Source organism: Crocodylus porosus, unplaced genomic scaffold (genome assembly GCF_001723895.1).
Source record: "Crocodylus porosus isolate Cpor-Errol unplaced genomic scaffold, CroPor_comp1, whole genome shotgun sequence".
NCBI lineage: Eukaryota > Metazoa > Chordata > Crocodylia > Crocodylidae > Crocodylus > Crocodylus porosus.
In genome coordinates this window covers 6,300,750-6,326,057 of record NW_017728949.1, presented here as the reverse complement: position 1 = coordinate 6,326,057, position 25,308 = coordinate 6,300,750, and the positions used below count along the sequence as shown (strand labels likewise).

General features: G+C 41.6%; 1 protein-coding gene across 5 annotated transcripts in view; it reads right to left on the bottom strand.

The window, feature by feature from the left end:
• ADAM23 (ADAM metallopeptidase domain 23) overlaps positions 1 to 25,308 on the bottom strand; it is a 199,573-nt gene that overhangs the window by 158,250 nt on the left and 16,015 nt on the right. For all 5 annotated transcript variants that reach the window (XR_002104497.1, XM_019554063.1, XM_019554062.1 and 2 more), the window contains exon 3: positions 13,993 to 14,069. Coding sequence is in view for 4 of the 5 variants with exons in the window: in XM_019554063.1 (XP_019409608.1) it covers positions 13,993 to 14,069 (77 nt within the window). In the remaining variant the exon portion in view is untranslated. The remainder of the gene's footprint in view (positions 1 to 13,992; positions 14,070 to 25,308) is intronic.

Genomic DNA, 25,308 nt, shown 5'->3' with positions numbered 1-25,308 from the left:
AAAAAAATTTTATTAAGTCTTCCCTTACAGCCTTGCCTGGGAGAAGGCACTAGCTGATGGGGCAGCACAAAAGGGACAATAGACAAAACCTTCCACAGAAAAAAGATACACAGACCCAAAGGACTCCATTTTAATAGGCCTAACCAGGTCTTTAAGGAGATAAAAGTGAGAAAGCTTTTCAGCAAGAAGATCAGGAGAGAAAGAAACAGTATGCTCTGTGGAGGTAGGAATAATTTTCATGGAAGAATTTCTTTTTCACTGAGCGGTCTCCTCCATGATTTATTTCAAATTTTTAGTTATATGTAGGAAAATGATTATTTAGATAGGAACTTGGGAATTCCTTGCCTATACTAGGACCTGTGGCCCTAAATACTAATCTTTAGCAAGGAGGCCAGTGCAGTTGGCTTGCACCTCTCTTTTTCAACAAAGGAACAAAGAAAACATCATAAGAATATTAAACATTTTGGAAATAATGCTTAATGATTCTATTTAACTTTTTAACCCAATTCCCTTCAAAGTTTGCAAATAAATTGTACTTTTGCCCAGAAATCTAACTTACTCATTTTGAGGCAGATAGAGCTGCTTAGTTTGTTGGTTTTCTGTTTTCAAATTTTTAAACAAGGGGCATAACTGGACATTTGGCCATATTTTCTTGTGTAATGCCAAATAAAGTACATGCCTTATTTTTAACAAGGCAGTATGAAAAAAGTTTTTCCGAAGTTATGGCTATATTAAATAGAGGAGAAATGATAGAGAGGGTAAAGGTAACACAGGAACAGAGACCATTTACCTGAATGTGAATTCAAGGCGGGATTTACTAGAAGGTTTGCTCTTGAGGGTGACAGGGATGGAGCGCACTTTTCTAGTCTTGAGGTGCAGTTTGGGGAATCTACTATTGCTGTTTGTCATTAACGGTAAGTCATTCTGAGCAATAAAATAATAATAATAATAATAATAATAATAAAAAAAATACAGCAGGAACAAAGCCTAATCTTCAGCTCGCTCACCCTCCCTTTCCTGCTTAGGCAAAAGCTACAGTTTTAACCCTTCTGCAGCTGAATCTTCAACAACTCTTGGCTATTCTGCCAAAAGCAAAAAATTAGAGCTGCTGCTGAAGACAACACCATGGGCAGATGTAGGATTTTGAAAATTGCTAAATAGTCTGCAGCCCTGTCAAAAAGGAAAGAGAGACCAGGAGCAGCAAAATTGGTAAAGAAAGGATAGCATGAGTAATGGATCATCAATTCTATTAAACAGGAAAGTAGGTTGTTAACAACTATTGAGTGAAAAATACCTAGCAGGAATCAAGCAGAACATAATAATCCATAATGTCAACTGACTCCCTCAGCACTGCCTAAGTAGATGTGATGTTAATTAAGCAGAAAAATCAGCTTCCCTGCTCAAAAAAGCATCCCAATTTTGGAAGGCTAATTTTTGGGGAAAAGCATGTATGGTATACAAGTTAATACAGTAACCATCACTCCTTAGCTGTCACATGCAAGGAAGTTCAGAGCAAGTGACACATTTTATCAGAGATGGTTTTATTAGAAGTTTAATTGTCATGTCTTACAATTCAAATTAGTTACCAGATTTTGCAAATTATATCCTTGTGGGAACTGGTGAGCAATATCTCCTCGGAGGCAAATGTGTGCATGTTGGAGTAGAGTCCAGAAGAACTGGCTGTACTTTAAAGGAGGCTCTTTTAAGGGCATGAAATCAAGCTATCCTAATGCAATGGAAGAATGGGAAGTGCAACAGGATACTCGTCTGGTTAAACGGCAATTTCTTCAATGAGCTGAAAATCAAAAAGGAATCCTACAAAAAGAGGAAACTTGGTCATAGTTTTATAAAAGACTATAAGAATGAATATCTCACAGGCATACAGGGAGAAAATTAAGGCCAAGGCACAATTTGAAATGCAGCTTGCATGAGATATAAAAGGAAAGTATGTCAAAAAAGAAAGACCAAAGCAACTGCAGTTCCCCTGAAAATGCAGAAGGCAATCAAGTTACTAGTGATACAGAGAAAGCTAAAGTACTGTATTTACTTGAATATAAAACAAGGTTTTTTTCCCCAATCAACATGGGGAATGTACCTCACCATCAAAAGCACCTCATCTTACATTCACATACAAGGAAACTTTATTAAATACACCATTTATCATTAAACTACTGCTAAAAGCAGTACGCACTCAGTAACTGAAACTAACCAGGAAGCAACTGAAATGTACCCAACAGTGAGCATCACTATAAAGCAGTGCTTCTCAAACTATCAGATGTGACAGATCGGCATTTTTTTTTCCAGTGGGCCAGGGACCAGTGCCCAGTTCAGCCAGTGGCAGCAACTGCATGTAACAGCGCTACACAAATGCACGACTGGCTGTTTCTTTCTCTTTCTTCACCTTGCACGATGTGACATCACCTGGAGTGTTGGAACGTACGAACTGTGGCGCTATGACATATCAACATTATGCTTCTGAAAATATGTTTATTTCTTTCCTGGCATCACTGCAGACCAGCAACCAGCAGCTCGTAGACCAGCACTGGTCCACAGACCACCACTTTGAGAAGCACTGCTATAAAGCACATGGCCCATATGAGACAAACATACCCATAATAACCTTTTTTTTTTTTTTTTTCTGTTTTTTTGCACCGGTCCTGGAAGCACTGCAATACCAGGTCAATGCATGGAGTGGATGGAGCACGCTCCAATTCCACCAATACCCATAGTAACCTACCACAAGAATAGGTTAATGAAACCCATCTAAGTAAGATATAAGATAGTACCCATTATGCTCAGTCCCCATCAGTGCTGACTCTTTTTCAAGGCACGGTGAGCCACTATACTGCATGTATCTCAACTTCCTCTTCACTCCCATAGCTGAGCTGTGCCTTTCTTTACTATATCCTATGATTCTTGTTTCTTCACTAGCCCTAAATGTCAGGCAAACATCACCAAATGAGGCCCCAAACAGTTCACCAAGAATCCCTCTGCCACCCCCTCTCTTAGCCTACCATATACAGTATAATTAATTTGGCTTCACCCTCCATGATGTGGAGCCAAACAAGGCTGCCCAGCACTTCATCTACATATAAATTTTTGTAGGATCCCAGGATTCATGATAAGTATACAAGGTTCCAGTCAGGCTAATTAACACGTGGCTTCTTTTTGGGGAAATATCTGGAGTATGTAAACATACTGGGCTGTGGAGTCACTATGACTTAAAACTCTATTGACTCTGCTGGGCCCAGCCCAATGAGCTATATGGTTTGAACTAATGTCATGCATACTTTGTATGGCATACAACTAGGTACAGAACTGCTGTTTAAAAGTGTGTTTATAGAGTACCTGTGCTGAAACCTGCAGCAGTTCCCAAAAGGTAAACTGGATCAGTTCTGGATGTGTTAAATCAATGGGTACCTGTATTAACTCCCCTATATACAAATTAATGCACATATGTTTATTTCTAGGTCAGTGTTTTCAAATTGCTACTCACGTCCATGTGCTCAGGGAGAGAAGAGTCTGACAGTAAGGCAGGGGGAAGAGGCTGCAAGGGAAAGATGTTCAGGGGGCAGAGGGCAATGGGGCTACCTGACACCTCCTCCCCCCAGATTTATTTTCCCTGCTGTAGCAGTGGGAAGGGGACAAATTCAAGGCAAACCTCCAATAATTAGATTCTATACCTGGAAAAGTATAATACATTTATAAATTTTCCATATCAAGAATCTAATTATTAGAGAGGTCACCTTATAATCAGAGTCATCTTATATTCAGGTAAATATGGTATTTAATGCCATATTTAGTCACAACTGATCCCGCCTTGAGCAGGGGGTTGGACTAAATGACCTTGTGAGGTCTCTCCAAGCCCTACTTCCTTATGATCATATTACTATTAAAAGGAAGGTGGGCCTATGTTCTAGACTGAAGCCTTGCTTCTCAAGAGGGCATAAACTTTCCTATGGCAGTGCATGTTACCTAACAATTACTAAATGCAAGGGGCAGTGCCTCAGCTTCAAAGGGAACATCAGAGAGGGGCTAATGCCTGCTCTGTGGCATAGTGGCTACAGCACTGTACTAGGAAGTCAGAGATGTAAGTTCAAAGCTCCTCTGGGTAACAGGGACCTAGAACCTGAGTCTCCAGATTCATAGACCTTAACCACTCAACTGTTAGAGCTAAAAAATGGGAGTTCCTACTCCCCTTGTCATTTTTCTGGGACTTATGCTCAGGTACAGGCATACATGCCCAGTCACTGTATAGTCCGCTGTGCATGCTCTATGTATGCACACTTCCATAACATAAAGCTAGGGCCCAAAACAGCCACATAAATAACCATGTTCTAGCCATCTATGTGCACAAGAGAAACATAATTCCACCCTACATTTCTTTCCTTCATTAAAGAAGAGATGTTAAAGAAGGTCCACAGTCAGGAGAGAAAAATGATAAAGGGCTTGGAAGGCAAGCCATGTGAAGAAAGGCTGAGAGGATTAGTCATATTTAGTTTGTGCAAAAGATGATGAAGAACCACATTCTGCCTTGCTGCAGTGGTAGGATGCAAAGTAGTGGCTTTAAATTGCAAAAAAAGACCTAGATTTAGATTAGATGATAGAAAAAAAAACTTCCTTGTTGTTAGAATTGTAAGGTAATGGAATATACTGCTGCAGAACTGCCTTTATTGGAGGTTTTCAACAAAAGGCTGGATAAGCATTGGACAGGGATGATTTAGGGGTGGTATTCCTGTGTCTGCCATGGGTTAAATCAGATAACTCCTGAGGTCCCTTTCAACACTATGATTTTCATGTCACTCCTCTGCAAAGCCGTATAGGACTTGTCTTTTATATGTTACATTGGAAAATGAAGTCTGGTCCAACTTATGGTACCCTGTTAAGATATGAATGAACATTGCTGTGATGATGAGGAATGACTCCACCATCATTGTCAACAAACGCTGCTTACAATGAATTCCCCATCCTAGTGAACCTTCCTTTAGAAGGCTTAATTCTGGATTTAAACAATTCAAAGATATATTTCCTCACCCATTAAGCTCTGGTCAAATCTAAAGCTTTAATTCCCTCATCTTGGATGGAAAAAGCTGCCTATTGTCTGATGCATTTTGTTGCTTCCAAGCTGATTTAACAAAACTTCAGAAGCCTCTTTATGTTCTATAGTAAGAAAGGCAAATGATAAACCCTCTCCCCTCCCCCACCTTCGGGGAAACTTGAGTTAATATTTAAGTATGATCTCCAAAGATGTTCAGATTGCCACTTCTTGTTGCATTTAGACTACTAAACATGTTGTGACTGAGTTCCCAATTTAATAACCTTCTGGCTGTTGTAGTTGTTACTAAAAGAGAGAACCTAAATGTCAAGAAAAGTATACAACAAATTCAGAGGTTGAAATATGGGTGCAATGAAGGCTTGTAAAATGAAAAAGAGCTTCTGTACATGGAACATCATGATTCTAGGAGGGTACGATAGCTTTATATAGCCATCCAGGAACCTTCCGACAAGAAGATGAGACAAAAATTCTCTGACAATCAGATTGTTAATGCCACTAGCTAGACTTTCTGGTGTTCAAGCTGAGTCCCAAGGATATCCCCATCTGAAGAAAGAGACCACGTTGCTTATTGCACCTTAATAGTTTAGCCCTAAAAATATCTCAGTCTGAATGGAATTAGTATTTCTAGAATTATTTCTGGATACTGTGTTCTCTAATAGTATTAGAACTTTTTTCCATATTCTGGAAAAATAATCAGAAATAAATAGTGATAAAATAGTATCTATTGTTAAAACTAAGTAAATAGCCCATGGATCTTAGGTCTGTCATTCACTCATCTAAGCTGTCTTTACCTGTATACTAATATCTGAGCATCTCACAATTTTTAATGTATTTTTCCTCATAACAGCCACAAAGTAAAAACTGCTTATATCCCCAGTTTGTAGAAAAGGAACTGAGTGAGGCAAAGTGATGTTAAATGCCTGGCTCAAAATTACACCTGATGTTCGTACTGGAAAAGGGACTTGACCTCAGTCTCCCAAATCCAAGGCCAATGCCCTAAAAACAGAGGCATTCTTCCTCTGCCCTCAACATCCATTCTTTTGGAGAACCATGAGGTGTAACAGTAGGATTTAGCTATACTCAGTTTAAATGTAAATGTATTAAAGTATGATTAAACTACTTGTAAAATAACACTGAAGAGTGTTTAAATTAATTTTAGATAAGGAAAGCATAAATAAAAGAAAATCAATGTTCTAAATGTATTAAAGTAAACTAAACTGAGATTAGTTAAATTCTATATTCTATTACACTCCCGCACCCCTATTAAAATAGGTACACAGATTAGACATTTTGACAAAGACTCTTTCTTCCCCTTTCTTAGAATTTGATTTCTCTCTTCCTACTCAATAATACAAAAAAAAAATCACTTTAGAACATAATAAAAAGCTTTTACCTTTCCACATCAATTTAAAATGAAGTTGCAGATAGGGACAAGGTGTGCATAAAGAAAATGACTCAGCTGCACGAGGCTTGTACAGTAAAGATTCAGATAGGTTTGCAATGACAAAGCTCTTACAGACATCTCACATGAAAGAAAAAAATTAAAATTTGAAGTTAGGTCATCTCTTTGCTGCCTCATGCTACAGTAAATCTCAGACATAATTGTTAATGTAGCAATGCAGCTAATGTATAGTATATAGTTACAAAGGGAGAGGTGGTTTCACTTTTTGGTCACTTTTTGAATTCTACAATTAACTAGTTTGAGGGGGGTTGTTTTAAAATAACAAATTTGGGAACAAGGCTTCAGCTGGTGTAAATCAACATACTATATTTACCTAAATCCAAGACAACTTTAAATTTAAGACAACCCTCCCCCCCAATAATTTCCCATGTATAAAATCTAATTATTGGAGGGTTGTCTTAAATGCATCCCCCCCACTCCTACAGAATGGAAAGCTGTGGCAAGGGCAGCGCTTTACATTAAACTCAGCACATTTCCATGGATGCCCAAGGGAGGCAGCAACATGCTCTGCAGCATCTGTAAAGGTTAGGTGTTTCAGTGGGGCTTACTTGGCACTTTTATCTAATAGCTGATTAAATCATCTTTAGCTAAAAGTGCCCCTACTGTAGCACCCAATCTATACAGATGCTGCAAAGCTGGGTTGAAGTAACACACTGCTGCTTCCCATAAAGTGCAGTTTTTTTGTACTGTTTTTTTTAACATCTGCAAGCAGCATGGCAGTAGCTTGTGGGTGCTGAGCACCCCCCTCAATTTTTTTTGGTGGGTACTTGAGCCCTGGAGCACCCACAGAGTCAGCACCTATGATAATATGTAGCCTGTCATTACAAATAACCTCTGTGCCAGAGGCCTGATGGGCTGCTAACATAACACCCATCTTCAAAAGGGGCTCCAAAGGCAATCCTGAAAACTAAAGACCAGTGAGTCTCACTTCCATCCTTAGCAAGTTGGTAGAAACTACAGCAAACAATAAAATCAGCAGTCACATGGACAAATATGATCTGCTGGGGAAGAGTCAACGTGGTTTTTGTACAGTGAAATCTTGTCTCAATCTGCTGGAGTTAACAAGCACACAGACAAGGGGGATCCAGTTGATGATATATGTGGATTTTCAAAAAGCATTAAAAAAGGTGCCTCACCAAAGGCTCTTAAAAAAATCTGTGCTGACCTGGCATTGGAGAGTAGGTTCTTTTGTGGACTGAGAGCTGGTGAAAAGATAGGAAGTAAAAGGTATGGAAAAATGAGCATTTAGCCCGAAGGGAAGGAGATCAAAAGTGGGGTCCTGCAGGGATCTGTGCTGGACCCTATTTTGTTCAACATCTTCATCAGTGACCTGGAAGTGGGGGTTTACAGTGAAATCTCAAAGTTTGCAAATGGTACTAAATGATTCAATGTTCTAAATGTATTAAGGTTCCAGAGGAGGGCCACCCGCATGATCCGGGGACAACAGGGCCGACCCTACAATGAGAGACTGCGGGACCTGAACCTGTTCAGCCTTCGCAAGAGAAGGCTGAGAGGGGACCTGGTGACCATCTATAAACTCACTACGGGGGACCAGAAGGGTTTGGGAGAGACCTTGTTTCCCCTAGCACCCCCTGACATAATAAGGAATAACGGCCATAAGTTGTTGGAGAGTAGGTTTAGATTAGACATCCATAAGAACTACTTCACAGTCAAGGTGGCTAGGATCTGGAACCAACTTCCAAGAGAAGTGGTGCTGGCTCCTACCCTGGGGGTCTTTAAGAGGAGGCTTGATGCCTACCTGGCTGGAGTCATTTGAGCCCAGTTTTTTCTCCTGCCTAGGCAGGGGGTCGGACTTGAAGATCTACAAGGTCCCTTCTGACCCTACTTCTATGATTCTGGGTAGTCAAGTCCCAAGCTGATAGTGAGAAGCTGCAGAAAGATCTCACCAACCCAAATGAGTGGCAAATGAACTTCAGCATTGACAAGCAATGGGTTATACACCTAGGGGAAAAACAACCTCAACTATACATACACAATATTGGGTTCTGAACTAGCTGTTACAACTTAGGATAGAAAACTTGGAGTCACTGTAGACAGTTCTTAAAAATCACCAGCTCAATGTGCAGCAGTGATCAAAAAAGCCAATAAAATGTTGGGCATCATTAAGAAAGGAATTGAAAACAAAACAAAAAGCATCATGATGTTGTTATACAAAACCATGGGGTGACCACATATTGAATAGTGTGCATTGTTCTGGTCCCCACATCTCAAAAAGCATGTAGTAGAATTAGAAAAGCTACAAAGAAAGTAAGCCAAAATTATCATGGGCCTGGAGTAGTTGCCATGCCAGGAAAGATTAAAAAGGCTACAACTCTTCAGGTTGGAAAGGAGGAGGCCAAAGTGGGTATGATAGAGGTCTCTAAAATCATGCAGGGTGTGGACCAAGTTCCAGAATACTAGAATTAAGGGGCTCCCACTGAAATTAGCAGGTAACAGGTTTAAAACTAACAAGAGAAAGTACTTTTTTATGCAACACAGTTAACTTGTGGAATTCACTGTGGTAGAAGATGGTGGGTAGCATAGCTGGGTTCAAAAAGGGACTAGGTAAATTCATGGATGATTGATCTATTAATGGTCATTGAACAGAATGGCTGGAGATGTTTCCTCTGGCATCTCCACCCTAATAAATGCTAGGGAGGGTCTTGAATAGGAGATGGATCACGCTAGAGATATCTGGTTCAATGCTCTACGTATAAAGCATTCACTTCTGTCACTGTCAGAGATAGGATACTGAGCTAGATAGACCACTAGCCTCACCCAGGATTACACTTCTTATGTTCTTGTGTCTTTTATTCTTCAAAATATTGTCTATATGTATTCTACTCTTACCAATTTTCAAGAACTAAATTCATGCTAAGAGGTGGGAGAACATAATTTTAGGACCTATGAGTTTTAGTGGGGAAAAAAATGGTAAATGAGTGATCTGTTTAGTTCATACGAAAGTTACTAACCAGTTTAGGAACAAAACTAGGATTCAGCGTAAGACTATCTCTATGAAAATCATGTACGGTGGACCTGACGTTAGGCTTTAATTTTTCTGCTTTCTCAGCAGTCGTTAAAGGCCGTTTTGAGAAGACTATTTTCTTTGAAGGATGGGTAAAGAAGATGAGGCCAGTGGTTCAAATATAAAGCTGGCTTGGGTATACCTGCATAAGCTGCAGTTTCTACTGGGATCATAGAGTAGATGCACTAGTAGACAAAATAATCTGGACTCTTGCTGCATCTTTAGTTTTTTTAATTTCACTTGCACTGACTGTAATACATCCCAAACCTAAACCAAACAAACATTTAGTGAAGTCATTAACCCAGCTTAGGTGGAATTAATTATTTCATCTCAGTCCAGGCTGTAGCTCAAAGGAAACGAGTAGCAATTTGCCCCCAGTCCAACCTTAACTCTGAGGAAGGAGGTCATGGAAGTACCTGGTTTATATAGTCATAAGCCAATGGGTACTGCTTGCCAAAAGATCCTTTTCTTCAGTGCCTAGGGAACATGCACACTCGGAGCAGAACAGATATCAATATTAAAGAATGGAATTTCTAATAATTTGACGTTTGTTTTTATCTCACTATGGGACCCAAATAAACAAGGGGAAATCTCAAGACAATGTTTAACAGCCTTGAACTGAAACATTTATGGGGTTCCCCATTCACTTAAGCTCTTAAGTGCCTCTCAAGAGTTAGTTCAATGTCCTTCCACCTAACATCTTCCTAATAGCTTTCTTAGACTCCATCCTACATACCAATGTCTCTGTTACTAAGCCCCTGTGAGGCCTCCACAATTCCCACAAAACACTTATCTTCAGGCTTCCTTTCCTTTCTCCCAATTTTCCACCCTGCCTGCTTCCAATAACCAGTGAGTACATTTCACCTCCTTTCAGTCTCCTGTGCTTTTCAATCATTGTTTCATTTCTTTTAAAAAGGTAGAGCTGCAAGAGAAACAGGAAACTCAATTCAGGTTTGGGAAGGAAAAAGCATTCCATTTCACCTTTACAAAAAACATTTTGCTACTCAGCTCTTCAACATCAGATCTGTGAACACAGTGTTTCAGCAAATTTTTAAAAAGCTACAGCTTGTTGCTTTGTATACCCAACAAATGTGATTAGTTTGCATTTTCCCCTCAACAAACTTTGAAAATTGCTGACAAAATGACCAAAATTAGACCTCAACTGGACCTGAAGAATAGAACAATACTTCTTTAATATTGAAATACTTATTTCTGCTGATTCACTTTTCCTTAAATGTGCTGAAATGCTCAAGTTAGTACAGCACAAGCTGCATATGCAATTTTTATGTAAGGTTTACAGAATTTTGCATGTTAGGGAGTTAATACCTGATTTTTATACCCCATTCTTTTCCTTAAATATCACCTTTTCTGTATCACTACACATGTGAGCATTCTTACTATCTGTAGAAGTATAGATAGCGCCATGCAACTGTTAACATATTGACAGATATGGGGATATAGGTCAAAGGTAATGTAATCAATTAAAATGAGTAGGTAACTGTGTTTAATCTGCTTTTCACCTTATAAATCTGTAAGTCTTGTACCAATGAAATAATCCCCAACTGAAATTTAGTTCTACTATAAACTTCACATGCAGCTCAAAACATTATGATGCTCTCTATTCTTGAGACTGCTACAATAGCCTCCAGCTCACCAGATGTTAAACACATGTCTGATGGTGTTAAGATTGTTCATACCAATGAGACAAAGTGATTATAATACTAGCACACACAAAAAACTAAATAAACTGATATATCAAATAATTTCCAAAAAAGTAATAACCACTTTTTACACAGAGGGCAAATCAGATAAAGGACTGGTGTACACCACACTGGTGGTATGTACTAGCAGGTCCATTCCTAAATATTCCCCACCCACTCCTGTACACATGCTCCAAATCTGAAAATGCATCAGTGAAGATGCTTTGCCCTGGCTTTTTGAGACCCCAGAATGTTTGAGAGTGACCACCATGAACAATGCCAAAGAAGCCTGATTGGCATACTTCCAGCTGAAGTCAGGGTTGATTTCCACCTTATAGACTAACCAAAGTTACATACATATATAGCACAGACCTTCGTGAGCTGAACCTCACTTCATCAGATGCTATGAAAGGACATGCACAAAGTTGTGCACACTTCTATATTACAGCTTGTGTGATATTCAAATTCAAATTACATTGAAAAAGGTATGTACAGTATAGTACATAACCTTCATCACAATATTCAGTTTTAACTAAATTAATGTGAACTAAAACTATAAATATTTTTTGGAAATCTGACAACATTTTATTTTAAGATATTGATATAAAACAAGAACTTGAAATAGTCTCCTTAATTAATTATATAAAAAGAAAGTGAAATATTAGTTTATGCCTACAAAGAAAATACTATATTTGCCCAAATCTAAGACAACCTTGAATTTAAGATGACCCCCTATAATTAAATTGTACACATGGAAAATGTATAGATATTATAATTTTCCATGTATAGATAGAATATAATTATGGGAGATGGTCCTAAATTCATAACCCCCTACTGCAGGAGGTAGGGGGCAGACAATGTGTGGAGCAGTAATGAGGCAGGCCAAGGGATGGGAAACAGTGGTGGGGGCACACAGTAGGGCAGGTGAGGGGCATTAATGGGACGGGCAGTGGTGGGGTAATTGGGAAGGCAGTAAGGGAGGTAAGAGGTGGAAGGAACAGTGTGGGGACAAGCAGGTGGTAGGAGACAGGCAGTGTGAAGGAGGTGAGGGAGGCATGCAATTTGTCTCTGGTCATCTGTTTCCCCCTTCTTACCCCCCACCCCATGCCTACCCCCTACAGTCTCAGACCCCCATCCCATCCTCTCTTCACACTGCTTCTGCTCCCCAGACCCGCATACTTGATTCTAAAACATGGGGCTCCCCCCCATGTTAAATGGAGAACACACACTGTCTTTTAATCAAGTAAATATGGTAGCATGAATTACAGCTGCTAGGGAATTTTCTGACTAAGTGGTTCTTGTTAAAAAGCTTTGGATTTATCAAAACCATAACTTTTCATGGGACATATACACCACTTCCAACAGAAAAGCTTCCTCACATTCAGGAGGAATTTTTGGTCAAACTCAGAGAGTGACCTACTAAAGGACAGCCAGGAAAAGAGTGGTTAGGGCAATAAAACCAACATTCAAATCTCTGCTCTCCCCAATTCAGACCAGGGATTTGCATCTTAGACTCCCATACCCTCAGTGATTTCATCCTTTAGCCAAAGACTACCCACACAGTAACATAGTTATAGCCAGGGATCTTAGTTTTCCATTTCCCATGGAAAAACAGAGAAAACCATGGATTTTACCTTTTTATTGGAGAAAAATGCAGATTTCTCCTTTAGCAGAAAAACCTGTAGATTTCCTGCTTTTGCAAACAGCTTTGCAGGCTGGTTGAGCTCCCCATGCTCGCAGATCTATCTTGTACCCTACTCCAGCTGGGCAGAACCTGCCCCAGCCCTCGCCTTCCTCACCGGGGTGGGGGGCTCAATCTGCACTCCTTCCCTCCCCCTGCCCCTTCTCCCTCAACAGACTTACCAGCAGGATGCTGCTCTCTAAGCTGCCAGGCTGCATATCAGAAATCAGATCAGTATCAGCTGATATGGCTTGTTAATAATCATTGATCAATACCAGCCCCCAAAAAACTTTATGGGTGCACCCCTAGTTATTTATTAGTAATTACCATTTGCTTATGCTCTATCCAGAGAGACTAGAAGGAAAGGTGCAAAGACATCAGTCTAAGGAAAATCTAAATTGAACAAAACCCTAGATAAATAAATTAAAGTTAATTTATGTGAAACAGGCAGCTATGTAATAATCAGGTACTTGGAGGCAATGGTAATTTCCAAAGAAAATACAGCCAGACAAAACATTTACAGGAGGATCAAAGCTGCAACCAAAAAACAGAAAGTCTCTTTTATTATTCTTATGCAGTATCCGGCTTGTCAGTTTTCTTCTTGGCTGCCACTTCATAGCCAAGAGATGCCTACTTTTGAGTAGCCGAGTGAATCCTGTACTTCAAGCAACTCTTTTTGAAATAAAATGTTAATAGTATACATAATGCTTATTTCTTTTTAATACTCGTTGGGTTTTCAGCTTTGTTATGTCTGGGTTCCTGAGAACCCAAATTATAGATATATATTATCCCTATTTTCCCCTCTTTACAAAAAAATATACATAGAAAGATTGCTGAATGGGAACATAACCTCACAGGAAAGTACATTTTAGGACACAATAAAATTGATTATATATCTTATAGAAGCTTACATCTTTGATGTATATTTCACTGTAGCAATAAAATTTGGGAAGCTTTTAGTTTTCCCATGCTCATAGAATTCCACATGCCACAGCTTAATACCTTCTCACATAAATTGCTGTACAAAGTCAACTTCAAATAACAGGGAACCCACAACTGTACACTTACTTATTCAATGCGAGGTCAAGGATGAATTTGGAACCAAAGGCCTCAATCTGGAAACTTGCCTGGGCCAGATGTACAACCTGAAGACATGAAAACAAAATAAGAATCTTTACCTTTTATTTTTCTATATGTTCAAAACAAGTCAAAGCATTAAGTGAAGTCTGTATACAACATAAGCAACTTCATTTATTTTTAGAATGGCAAACTATAATAATTTTTAAAAATGATGAGGACACTTAAAGCCTAAGATATTGCCTCCTATATCTTCCAATTATACACACTGGTCCAATAACAGTTACTATGTCACTTCACAATCACGGAGAGAGAAAAAAATAAAATATATACTCAAATATAAGACAAGCTTTCCCCTTAACTATCATAGGGGGGAAAGCTCCTCAACTTACATTCACTTACAAAGACATCTCATTAAATACACGGTCTATCATTAAACTGCTGCCAAAAGCAGCATGTGCTCATTAATGGAAACCAACTACGAAGTGGATGAACTGCAGCCAACAGTGAGCATGACTATAAAACACATGGCCCATATTAGGCAAACATACTGATTTTTTTTTTCAAAAATATTTATTTCTATATATATACACAACTAATATATATATACACACACATACACATATAACTCTACCTTTAACATCCCATCATGTAACTGCTGTGGTTCACTTGGTAGACCAAAAACACACTTACAGTTAAACTATTTTAGTGCAGTTAAAAAGTTCGCATCATGCACCCATCACCATTCTCTTGAAAACATCACAGTTTCATAAAAGGCTCCCTCAGTTCCCTTCCCCCTCCCAAATTGTCCTCCTGTTTGTCCAGTCCTTTCACTCGTCTTTGTGTTCATTGTTGTCATCATTGCCATTCCCCACCGTTCTCCTCGTTGCTCTCTTCCAAGGGCTTCCCTCTGAGAAGCCTATGCCAGTCCCCTCTCTTCCATATAAGGTCACCTTCTCTTTCCCTTCATCCTCTTTGGTCTTCCTGTAGTACCACTGCATTTCACTCAGCCCCATTTTAATACAGTCCTCAACTGTGGGGTCTGAGTGCCTGCTTATGAGCAGGTTTCTGACCTTCCACAGGGTGTGCCTGAAGCTAGAGATGAACTGATTGAAGCAAGCTGTCGGGGCCCCTTGCTGTTTTGGCCAAGTGCCCATAGAGGACCACTTACCTGGTCAGGGTTCTATAACCTGTCACCAGCAGAAGAAGTACACATACTTTCTTCCACACCTCTGGCGAAAGTACAGTCACAGAAGAGGTAGTCAATTGTTTCCACCTGCCACTGACAGGCTTGCCTCGGGCAATGGGATGGACCTCCATGCCCTTCATTGTTTTTCCACACCCACAAGGGGAGTGCCCAATGAGTTGCTTGTCAGTTCAAGTGTCTATGCTCCTTCTGCAGGTCCTTGTGGAAGATTCGATCCACACAGCCTGGCAGGTGTCACCAGGTAGTAAAGTCCATGGGCAATATGATGTCTCTTGCTCTTACCACCTCCTGTATCTTGCAGTGGTTCACCAGGATTCCTAGGGCCGCATCATGCAGTTTGTACTTGTCCCAGAAGCATTTCAGGACCTCGTAAAACTATGGGGACACCATGGCCCACAGGCTCCCATTGGTCATCATATACTCCTGCCACTGTCACAGCAGCTACCCTGCAAAACACAAGGTGGGCTGTTTTGGATTCTGCCCCTGTTGCCAGTTTACAAACCTGGCTCATGTACTCAGCCCAGAGGACCAGTAGGATGTCTGGCATTCCCTCTGCCTCGAGATCATTTTGTTTTGTACAGCTTGGTCCTTGCCACTTTCTCCAATGCTAAGTTCTAAAGGAAAACACAAATGGCTCTTTGGATTCTGTGGATGACTTGCTCCAAGGGAGAAAACACTGGGTCAGTGTATAGAAGCATTAGCAGTGGCACCACCTCCATCAGCACCATGCAACCCCAACTGATAGGCAGCATACTGATTGGAACCTACCACAAGATTTAGTAAAACCCATTTGAATAAGATATCTAGTAATACCCAGTCCCCTTCAGTGCCGACTCTTTTTCAAGGCATGGTGATCGTGTACATTTCAACTTCTTCAATCCCACAGCTGAGCTGTGCCTTTCTTTCCCATTTCCAAACATTCCTATTCCTTCACTAGCCTTAAATAATCAGGCAAACATCAGCAAACAGAGCCCCAAACAGTTCACCCAGAATCCTTTTGTTGCCCCCTCTCTCAGCCTGTCGCTGTATACTTAATGTGGCCACAACATCCATGACATGGACCCAGACCAGGCTGCCCTGCACCTCATCTACATATAAGTTTTTGGAGGATCCCAAGACAAGTAATTATGTGGGGCTAATTAGCACATGGATCCTTTTTGGGGGGAGGGGATGAATCTGAAGTCATTATACATACTGAGCAATGCTGAGCTACGAGGTCAACATGGCTAGAAATGCTGTTGACTCTGCTGAGGCCTGGCCCAATGAACTATACAGTAAATCATGAGCCTTTTGTTTTAGACCACTATCAAGCACAGTAAGACTCCTGGGTCAGACAGCATGCCCAAGGCATTTTACCTGACCTTTACCTGGTGGGCCCGGACCTGCTGGAGCTCTTTTGAGAGCACCTGCAGGAGGGCCGGCTGTGAGCGGGGATGGAGCAGGGCCTCGTGACTCTCCTGTACAAGAAGGGTCTGAGGGAGGAGCTGAAGAACTGGAGGCCAATCAACCTCCTGAACTTCAACTACAAGCTGCTGGCCAAAGTCTTGGCCGAGTAATTTAAATCTGTCCAAGTCATCCATGAGGATCAGTCGTACAGGATCTGGGGAGACAGATCCACGGAGCCCAGGTACAACTGACACGCACACTCCAGCTGTGCAGGGAGAGAAGGCAGACCATCACCAGCCTAAACTGGACCTGGAGAAGGCCTATGACAGAGTGTCCAATCAGTTCCTGTTCCAGATGCTGGAGCAGGTGGAAGTCCCCACAACCTTTGTCAAATGGATCAGGATCCTCGACAAAGAAGTGAGCAGCGAAGTGCAGATCAACAGTTTCCTGAGTGCCCAGATCGCGGTGGAGTCAGGGGTCCGGCAGGGCTGCCCATTCTCTCTGATCCTGTTCATCTGTGCCATTGAGCACGTAGCCAGCACCTTAGACAGAACCCAGGGATCTGGAGTCCACATCCCAGGAAGCAGCAACCTAGAGGCCAAGGTCCTGGCCAACATGGACAATTCAAACATCCTGTGCCAGAACAGGGGGTCGGTAGAGAGCACCCTGGCACACGCACAGGTGTACAAGGCATCAGCAGGGGCCAAGCTCAATGTGAGCAAGAGCACCTGCCTGGCCATGGGCAAGGTCAAGGACCTGGAGTCCATGCGGGTATCTGTCCTCTGCGAGGGGGTCAGGATCTTGGGGATAGATTTCGACCCAAAGCTAAGCGGCAGGACAGCGTGGGAGAAGACAGAGGCAAAGGTAAAACAGAAACTGGGGCTGTGGTGCATGTATCCCCTCTCCATGGGGTGGGGCCGCATTGTGGAAGGTGGTGGTGTTACTGGTGCTTCTGTAGACTGCACTGGTCTTCCTCCCCTTCCGAGCGTGTCGCCCACAGGATCCAGAGGGCCATGCGCATCTTCTTCTGGGGTTCCAGATGGTAAAAAGTCACCCGGAAGACCTTATACAAAGATGAGAGGGTTGGAGGCAGGGGCATACCAGACATCCTCCTGTTGCTGTGGGCCAAGTATATGAGCCTAATCTGCAAGCTGGTGACAGATGCAGAATCCAAAACCGCTCATCTCATGAGGTACTTTGCAGGACACATTCTGAGACACTGGGGGTATTCACCCTGACTAGCCATAGACCGTAGATAATGGATGCACCGTGGTTCTACGAGGCCCTGAACCAGTGCCGCAGTGTATTTGACCTGCAGAACGCAGGCCCAGCAACCATGAGAAACCACAGGAAGTTCCAGGAGACAGTGAAACTAAGGGACACCACGTTGCCCACTGCCCACTTTTCCAGCCTGTCTGTATCTGCCTGAATCCATTCTCTGCCCTCCAATGTGTCTACTTTGCCCCATAATTTGGTGTCAACTGCAAATTTGGACAGTGTGCTCACCACGCCCTCATCCAAATCACTGATGAAGATATTGAACAGCATTGGCCACTGCCCACATCTTTCCAAGTCAAGACCGACTTGTCCTCCACCACTCTCTGGCTGCATCCCACTAGCCAATTAGCCACCCACCTAACCATATCATTCTGGATAAACTGATAGTGTATAGGTACCCACAGTAATTTGCTCGTATTACATGCACACACACACATACATATTTTAAAGGTGTATTTATGAAGTACCTGTTCTGAAACTTGCAGCAGTTTCAAAAAAGGTAAACTGCTGGCAGGAAAGAGCGCTGGGGCCAGGTAACCCCATGCAGGTGTTTGTCAAGTTTTCTCTTAAAGACCTCCAAGGAAGGGGAGAGCACCACCTCACTTGGAAGCCCATTCCAGACTTTGGTAACCTTTACCGTAAAGAAGTTCTTCTTACTGTTTAGTTATATTCTAAATCTGCCCCTGTAAGTTTGTGGCCATTGTTTCTAGTTACTCTAAGGGGTGCCTTGGTAAACAGAGCATCCCCTATACCTTGCTGCCGCCATAATGAATTTGTAGATAGCCACCAGATCCCATCTCAGCCTTCTCTTACAGAGGCTGAAGAGATCCAGGTCTCTCAATCTCTCCTCATAGGACCTTTCCTGCAGGCCCCTAACCATACAAGTGTACCTCCTCTGGACCTTCTCAAGGTTACCCACATCCGTCTTGAAGTGTGGTGCCCAAAACTGGACACAGTACTCCAGCTGCGGCCTTACCAGTGCCACATAGAGGGAGAATATCACCTCCTTAAACCTGTTCATGATGCACCTATTAATGCATGATAGAGTGCAGTTAGCTCTATTGATCACTTTGTCACACTGTTGATGAATGTTCATCTTTTGAGTTGACTATAACGCTGAGATCCCTTTCTGCTGCTGTGCTGCTTAGAAAGTCATCTCCCAATCTGTATGCGTGTTGGTGATTCCTTCTCCCCAGATGCAGTATTCTGTACTTATCTTTGTTAAACTATATCCTATTTAGTTCTGTCCACTTTTCCAGCCTGTCCCTATCTGCCTGAATCCATTCTCTGCCCTCCAGTGCCCTATAATTTGATGTCATCTGCGAATTTGGACAGTGTGCTCACCACGCCCTCCTCCAAATCACTGATGAAGATATTGAACAGCACTGGCCACTGCCCACATCTTTCCAGGTCGAGACCAACCTGTCCACCACCACTCTCTGGGTACATCCCATTAGCCAGTTAGCCACCCACCTAACCATATCAATTCTGGATGAACTGATAGTCTATAGGTACCCATAGTAATTTGCTCACATGAAAATTACTACATATTTTTTTTCGAAGTCAGTGTTTTCAAATGTGCCCCTCACTTCCATGTGTTCAGGGAGAGCAGCATATGACAGTAGGGTGGGGGAAGGGGCTACAGTTGGAAGAAGTTAGGGGGTCAGAGAGTAAGGGGATTACCTGAACCACAGGACTTATTTCCCTTGCTGTAGCAGTGGGAAGGGGACGTTCAAAGCAAAACGTTCAATAATTAGATTCTATGCTGGAAACTTATAATAAATTTATAAATTTTGCATATATAGAATCGAATTTTTAAGGGTCATGTTATATTCCAGGTCGTTTTATATTCAAGTAAATATGTTAGTTAACAGTGGTAGTCTGAAGTCAGGTAGGAAAGCTTCAGCCTCATAAAAGCTTATGAATCTCTGATATAGTTAGTCTATAAAGCTGCATCTCCACCCTAACTTCACAAATCATGTTTTCTTAATAAAAATAACCTTTAAAAATGCCTGAATGTTTTTCTTTCCATAATTGGGATTTATTCAATGAAAGCACAAAGAGTAGCTACTGAAGTATACCATGCTGCATTTGTAATTACCTCATAGAACTCATTAAAATGAATCTTATTAAAAAGAGGCTTGAATAATTGCTGTGCTTATGATGTACATACAAAATTACAGCAAAGGGTGCACTACCCAATATGTGGGACTTCAAAATAAGTCCCTTTATGCTTAAGAGCTTTGCATTTGTTGATGTATGCACTTATGCTACTTGTTACCATATCTCTCGATTCACAGTACTCACTAAGCCAATAGCTACTCCCCAATCTGGAGCTAATTTTAACTTTAAATTAGATCTAGCTGTCAGAATGCCCTCAATAATTATCCTCTAACCTGAATTCACATATTGTTCTAACCAGGCTAACAATATCTGAAGCATATTCAAGTGTCTTTAAAAAAAACAGAATTACAACACATGATCCAGGAGTATAAGAGAGGAGTATTATTGATGCTGTTTTCCCAAGGAGTCCAATAATACAAAAAACCCAAGATCAGTAATTCAAGTCCTGAGCTTTCTATCAAGTTATGTTAATTAAGACGAATTTTATGTTGGGTGTATGTTCATGACAAAAGGCATATTCAATATCTGCATATACATTATAGCATGTCATAAAAGCTGTTCTATCTAATTTCTGGCATAACTTACCTACATCCAATTCTAAATTCCATCTTGATTGAACCCCCAAATACATAAATGTACTGTATGTACTTTCGCAACATGCCTTCATTTCAGCCTTAAGACCAGTCACATAGAGCAAAGAAGATCCACACACCTGTACATTATTGTCATTCCAGGGGATTGCACCTAATGGAACAGTATTGCACTCAGACACTGAACTACCACTTGCATGCCTAACAAGAGGAATAGGATACAGCCGTTAATTTCTGTGGTCCCAAGTTTAAATTAACTTGATTTTTAAGGAAACATTAGCATATTTTTAATTTATTTTCACCTTCACTAAGTTAAGGTTGTCTGAGTGCATATTTTAATCAATCTAGGTTTTCAGTGCTTGGTTTTGAAATAATTACAACATTCCTAATATATTTAATATGCTTTCTTCCCCTTTTGAAATTCCCTGTTTTTTATTTTATCAAAACTTTTATACATAACCATTAAATAAAAAGCCCCCAAATGATACTTCCATTAGTTCTAATGACCTTAAAAAAATCAACTTCATGTATTTTTAATGAATCTTCTAAGGACTGATCTACCAGGAGACCAAAGCAGCGCTAAGTACCCCAATTACAATAGCCAGCTAAACTAAGTTTACAACTACATTAAATCCACAAAACACTGCCAGAGTTTAAATGTACTAGTGAAATGATGATTTGATTTAGAGGGACCTGCTATAGTAACCAATGGACCAATACTCCAGGAAAGGAGGGGGCAAGGGAAGCACATCCATTTAGCTCAAGCATCTCTGCACTTTAAAGGCTCCCTATGCTCCTGTCCCATCTCTCCTAATAGTGCTGGCTTAGAGTGCAACGGAGTAAAGGCCCTAGTTTTTAATTAATTGTAACTCAAGCTAATTAATAGATTTGCCTTTAAATTGTCAGAAAGTTCATTCTCCACAAAAAAAATAAATTAAGTTTAGCGAGAATGTTGCATTTCTCGTACAAATCCAAGCTTGAACCCATGCTTTGGATAACACAAAATTCAACTATCATCATGTATTCCAGAGCACCACTTTTATAACACACACACATTGCTTATTACTTGCATTATGATCTGGAGAGTTTAAGCAGGACTTACATAAAGCAATGCATTGGTTTCAGTTCCAGAGGCATTAGTCTTGTCAAAAGCAAAATTCTGGCTTCACCTACAGTGAAATAAACACCTTGTTTTTATGTATTAGTCTAATCACATCAATCCCATGCAGCAGACATGAGTCAGTGATTAGGTCACCCTAATGAATACTAAAATAGTATTTCAACCTAGCAAGTTATTTATTTTTACACACACACACACACACACACACACACACACGGGCTGTGCGAAGCTTCGGTTGCTGATTTGATTCAGAGGACATTCAGCCCGATTCGGAAGGAAGACCCATTAAAATATCCAAATCAAACCCAAAGCCTCTGAATCAATTTGGAAAAGATTCAGATCAGCCCAGGAGAGGCAGGCACAGGCAGGAGGCTGCAGGTTCTCCCACGGCTTCTCTGGCTGTGCCTGCCTCTTCCCGGGCAGAGGGAGCCGCAGGAGAAGCCCCCATGGCTGCCCTGCCGGACCCCATCCCCCACCTGGCACCAGCTTCCTAGCACGCACTCACTCACTCAGTTAATCAAGCCCCACACTTACCGACTCCAGCAGCAGTGATCGGGGCCTCTAAGGGCTCATGGCGGAGTCCCCCAATTGGGGATCGCTCCTCTTCCAGCCCCACCCTGATTGGCACCTGCACAGCTTGGCAGAGCATCACATGCTGTCTGGGAGCTACAGTGGCTCCAGTAGTCAGCCAGAGCCTAGCAGTGCACAGCCTCAGTGGCCCCAGCTCCCAGAAAGTGCACAGCGAATTGTTAAGCCATGCTGCACCTGCCCCATGGGGCAGCTGCCATGTGGGTGCCAGACAGGAGGGGTGACCCCCAACTGCCCCCCACTGCACGGGGCGGGGAAGCTCTGCCATGAGCCCTCAGAGGCCCTGATTCCCATTACTGCAGCCAGTGAGCACGGGGCTTTTTTTTTTTTTTTTTTTTTTTTTTAAAGTGCTGGGAGGCTGGGGCAGGGCAGGGCAGCCATGGGGGCTTCTCCCTCAGCTCCCTCTGCCTGGGGAGAGGCAGGTACAGCTGGAGAAGCTGTAGGAGAACCTGCAGCTGCCTCGCTGTGCCTGCCTCTCCCTGGCCGATCTGAATCTCCAAATCAGCACGAAATCTCCAATTCTGATTCGGCCAAATCAAATGGGGACAGCAATTTGAATCACCGAATCGAATCACTGTCCTCTGAACCAGGCGAATCCGAATAAAATACTTCCCTAATCACACAGGCCTCACACATACATACATAATGTATGTAAAAATAAGTAAGTTGTTAGGTTGAAATAAGATATATATAATGTGCATAAAACAAAACATATAATATATAAAACATACATCTTTTATATAAAATACAAAAAACAAGTATAGAGTGCTTTAGCCATTATAAATTTATGTTGTGTTCTGCAGGGAAGGACGGGGAAATATTTCTGAAGATTGTTTCATGCTACTGACTGTCTCCCTCCCTTTTATAAGGGACAATGCATTAACCCCTATAATGTGAGATGCTGCCACACCTCTATAATATCTCAGTGTTCTCACATCCTATGATATTACAGCACTGTACAATACTAAAGAAGCTAAACTATCATTTTGAAAATGGTTTCCTTGTAAATACATGAGTCCAAAATATGGGAAAGTAGGGTGGCCACTGGTCCTGTTTTATACTGGACCATTCTGTATTTAAACCCTTTGTTCTCCATCTTTTTTGGAATGAGGAACTGTTTGTTGTCCTGTTTTTCAGTTAATTGGTAGAAATACATGTCAATCATTTGTCCTCACAAATTGGCTATGCCTAGATGTAAGGCAGTGCTCAGCCAGGAGGAGCAGGTATATGAGCCAGCTGGGGTGGGGGTGAAGAAAGGGAGGTGATGTTTTTGTTGTGGCCCTGCCCCTTGCTGCCGATTGGCTAAGGGCCCCAATGCTCGCTGACAATTGGCCATGGAAGTCACAGTCACAACTCCACCCCTCACTGCTGATTGGCCAAGGGGGCCAGTGAACCCACTCCTCAACAAAGGGATATCCTGTTTTCTGGGGATGCATTAGCGCCTACCCTATGGAAAACCTATGTCTAGATTCAAACAAAAGTATACCTATAATACTTTGCTTTTAGGACATATTTGGAATGTTTTCATATCTGTCTATAAGAAAATTTGCTTTTATTGTATTTAATTATATACAACACACCATTTAATAATTATTCCACACCAGGGAACAATTTATATTCCCCTAAAAATCAGCCCTCCACAATAGAGGTGTGCTTTAAGCAGGAACGCTGGGTTTCTTCTCTGGAATAGAAGCCTGAAGATACTGCATTGCAAAATGACTGCCAGCTTCTTTCTCAGCAAGAGGGACAGTGTCCCACATTAACCCTTTCACAGCCACTCAGCTTATGGCTGAGGGAGAAGCCGGCAACCATTCTGCAACACAAAGGCCACATCCAGACAAGAGTAGCCATGTGGTATGTGGCACCGCAGACAGAGCAGCACACAAGGGGACAGTGCACACCACTCAAAACCAGAGCCTGGCCAGCTGGAGCAACACTCCAGCTGCGAGACAGGCTCTGAGCAGCAAGATCACCACTGCTGCAGCCCCTGGAGGCCCCCAGGACCCCAGGTAAGGCTGCAGGGCCAGCCCAGTGCTGGCCCCAACCTCCCTTACCTCACCCAGGGTAACCTGCCACACACCGGACGGCATGTGGCACAGGCATTCCCCGGGGCACAATCAGCAGTGGCACAAGGTGTCCCACTACTCGCTGTTCCCAGGGAACCAAACATCATACTCTTGTGGACATGGCCAGACTCTCCATGAAAAAGCCAACTCTGTGACTCTGGAAAAATCATTATTTCTATGTTCTGCCTTCCAAAAACAAAGTGCATGTCTTATTTGGAGGGGGGAATGGGGGGAGGGGTGATATGTATGAAAATAAGGTGTGTATTACTGGGAGTGTCCATGTGTGCAGAAAATATACAATATTCTTATGTGCACATACGTACACAATATACGTACACAATATACATACACATTCAGAAACCTATATTGTTATAAATAAATAGACACAACAGCAAAAACATGCAGAGAAAGCAAACACTGCCTGTCCTTCATAAATGCTTGTTACAATGACTACAGACTACTCTAGCTGCAAAGCTGCAATGGTACATTAAGCTTCTCTGCAGCAAAGTGCTGCCAATCGAATCCAGGGGAGTTAGCCCAAAAAGTAATGAGATGTTCTTTTCAATTTTTGCTGTCCCCAAAGTAAAATTCTATAAAGGTCCCTCCCCTACTACTCTGGTAGCTCAAATACTGTGACATTTGGGGTTTTTTGTTTTTTTTTCCTGTGAGAGATTCTTGGCACCAGACATGTTCTGAGAACAGTGCTGCAGTCTCTTTTATGCAGTAGAACCTCAAGTTTCTCTCTCCTCCCTTTATTTATCTTAAGTTTTATTTAAATATAAAGACTTATTTAAATAAAAATAAATTTAGAGTACATTTAAATTTAAACGCATAGTCCATGAAAAATATACACACACTACACATTCACACTATTTATATACATATATACTTTCACACTATTTGCCAGTCACTGTGAGTTAATGATTGAAATTTAATGGAAACCTTCAC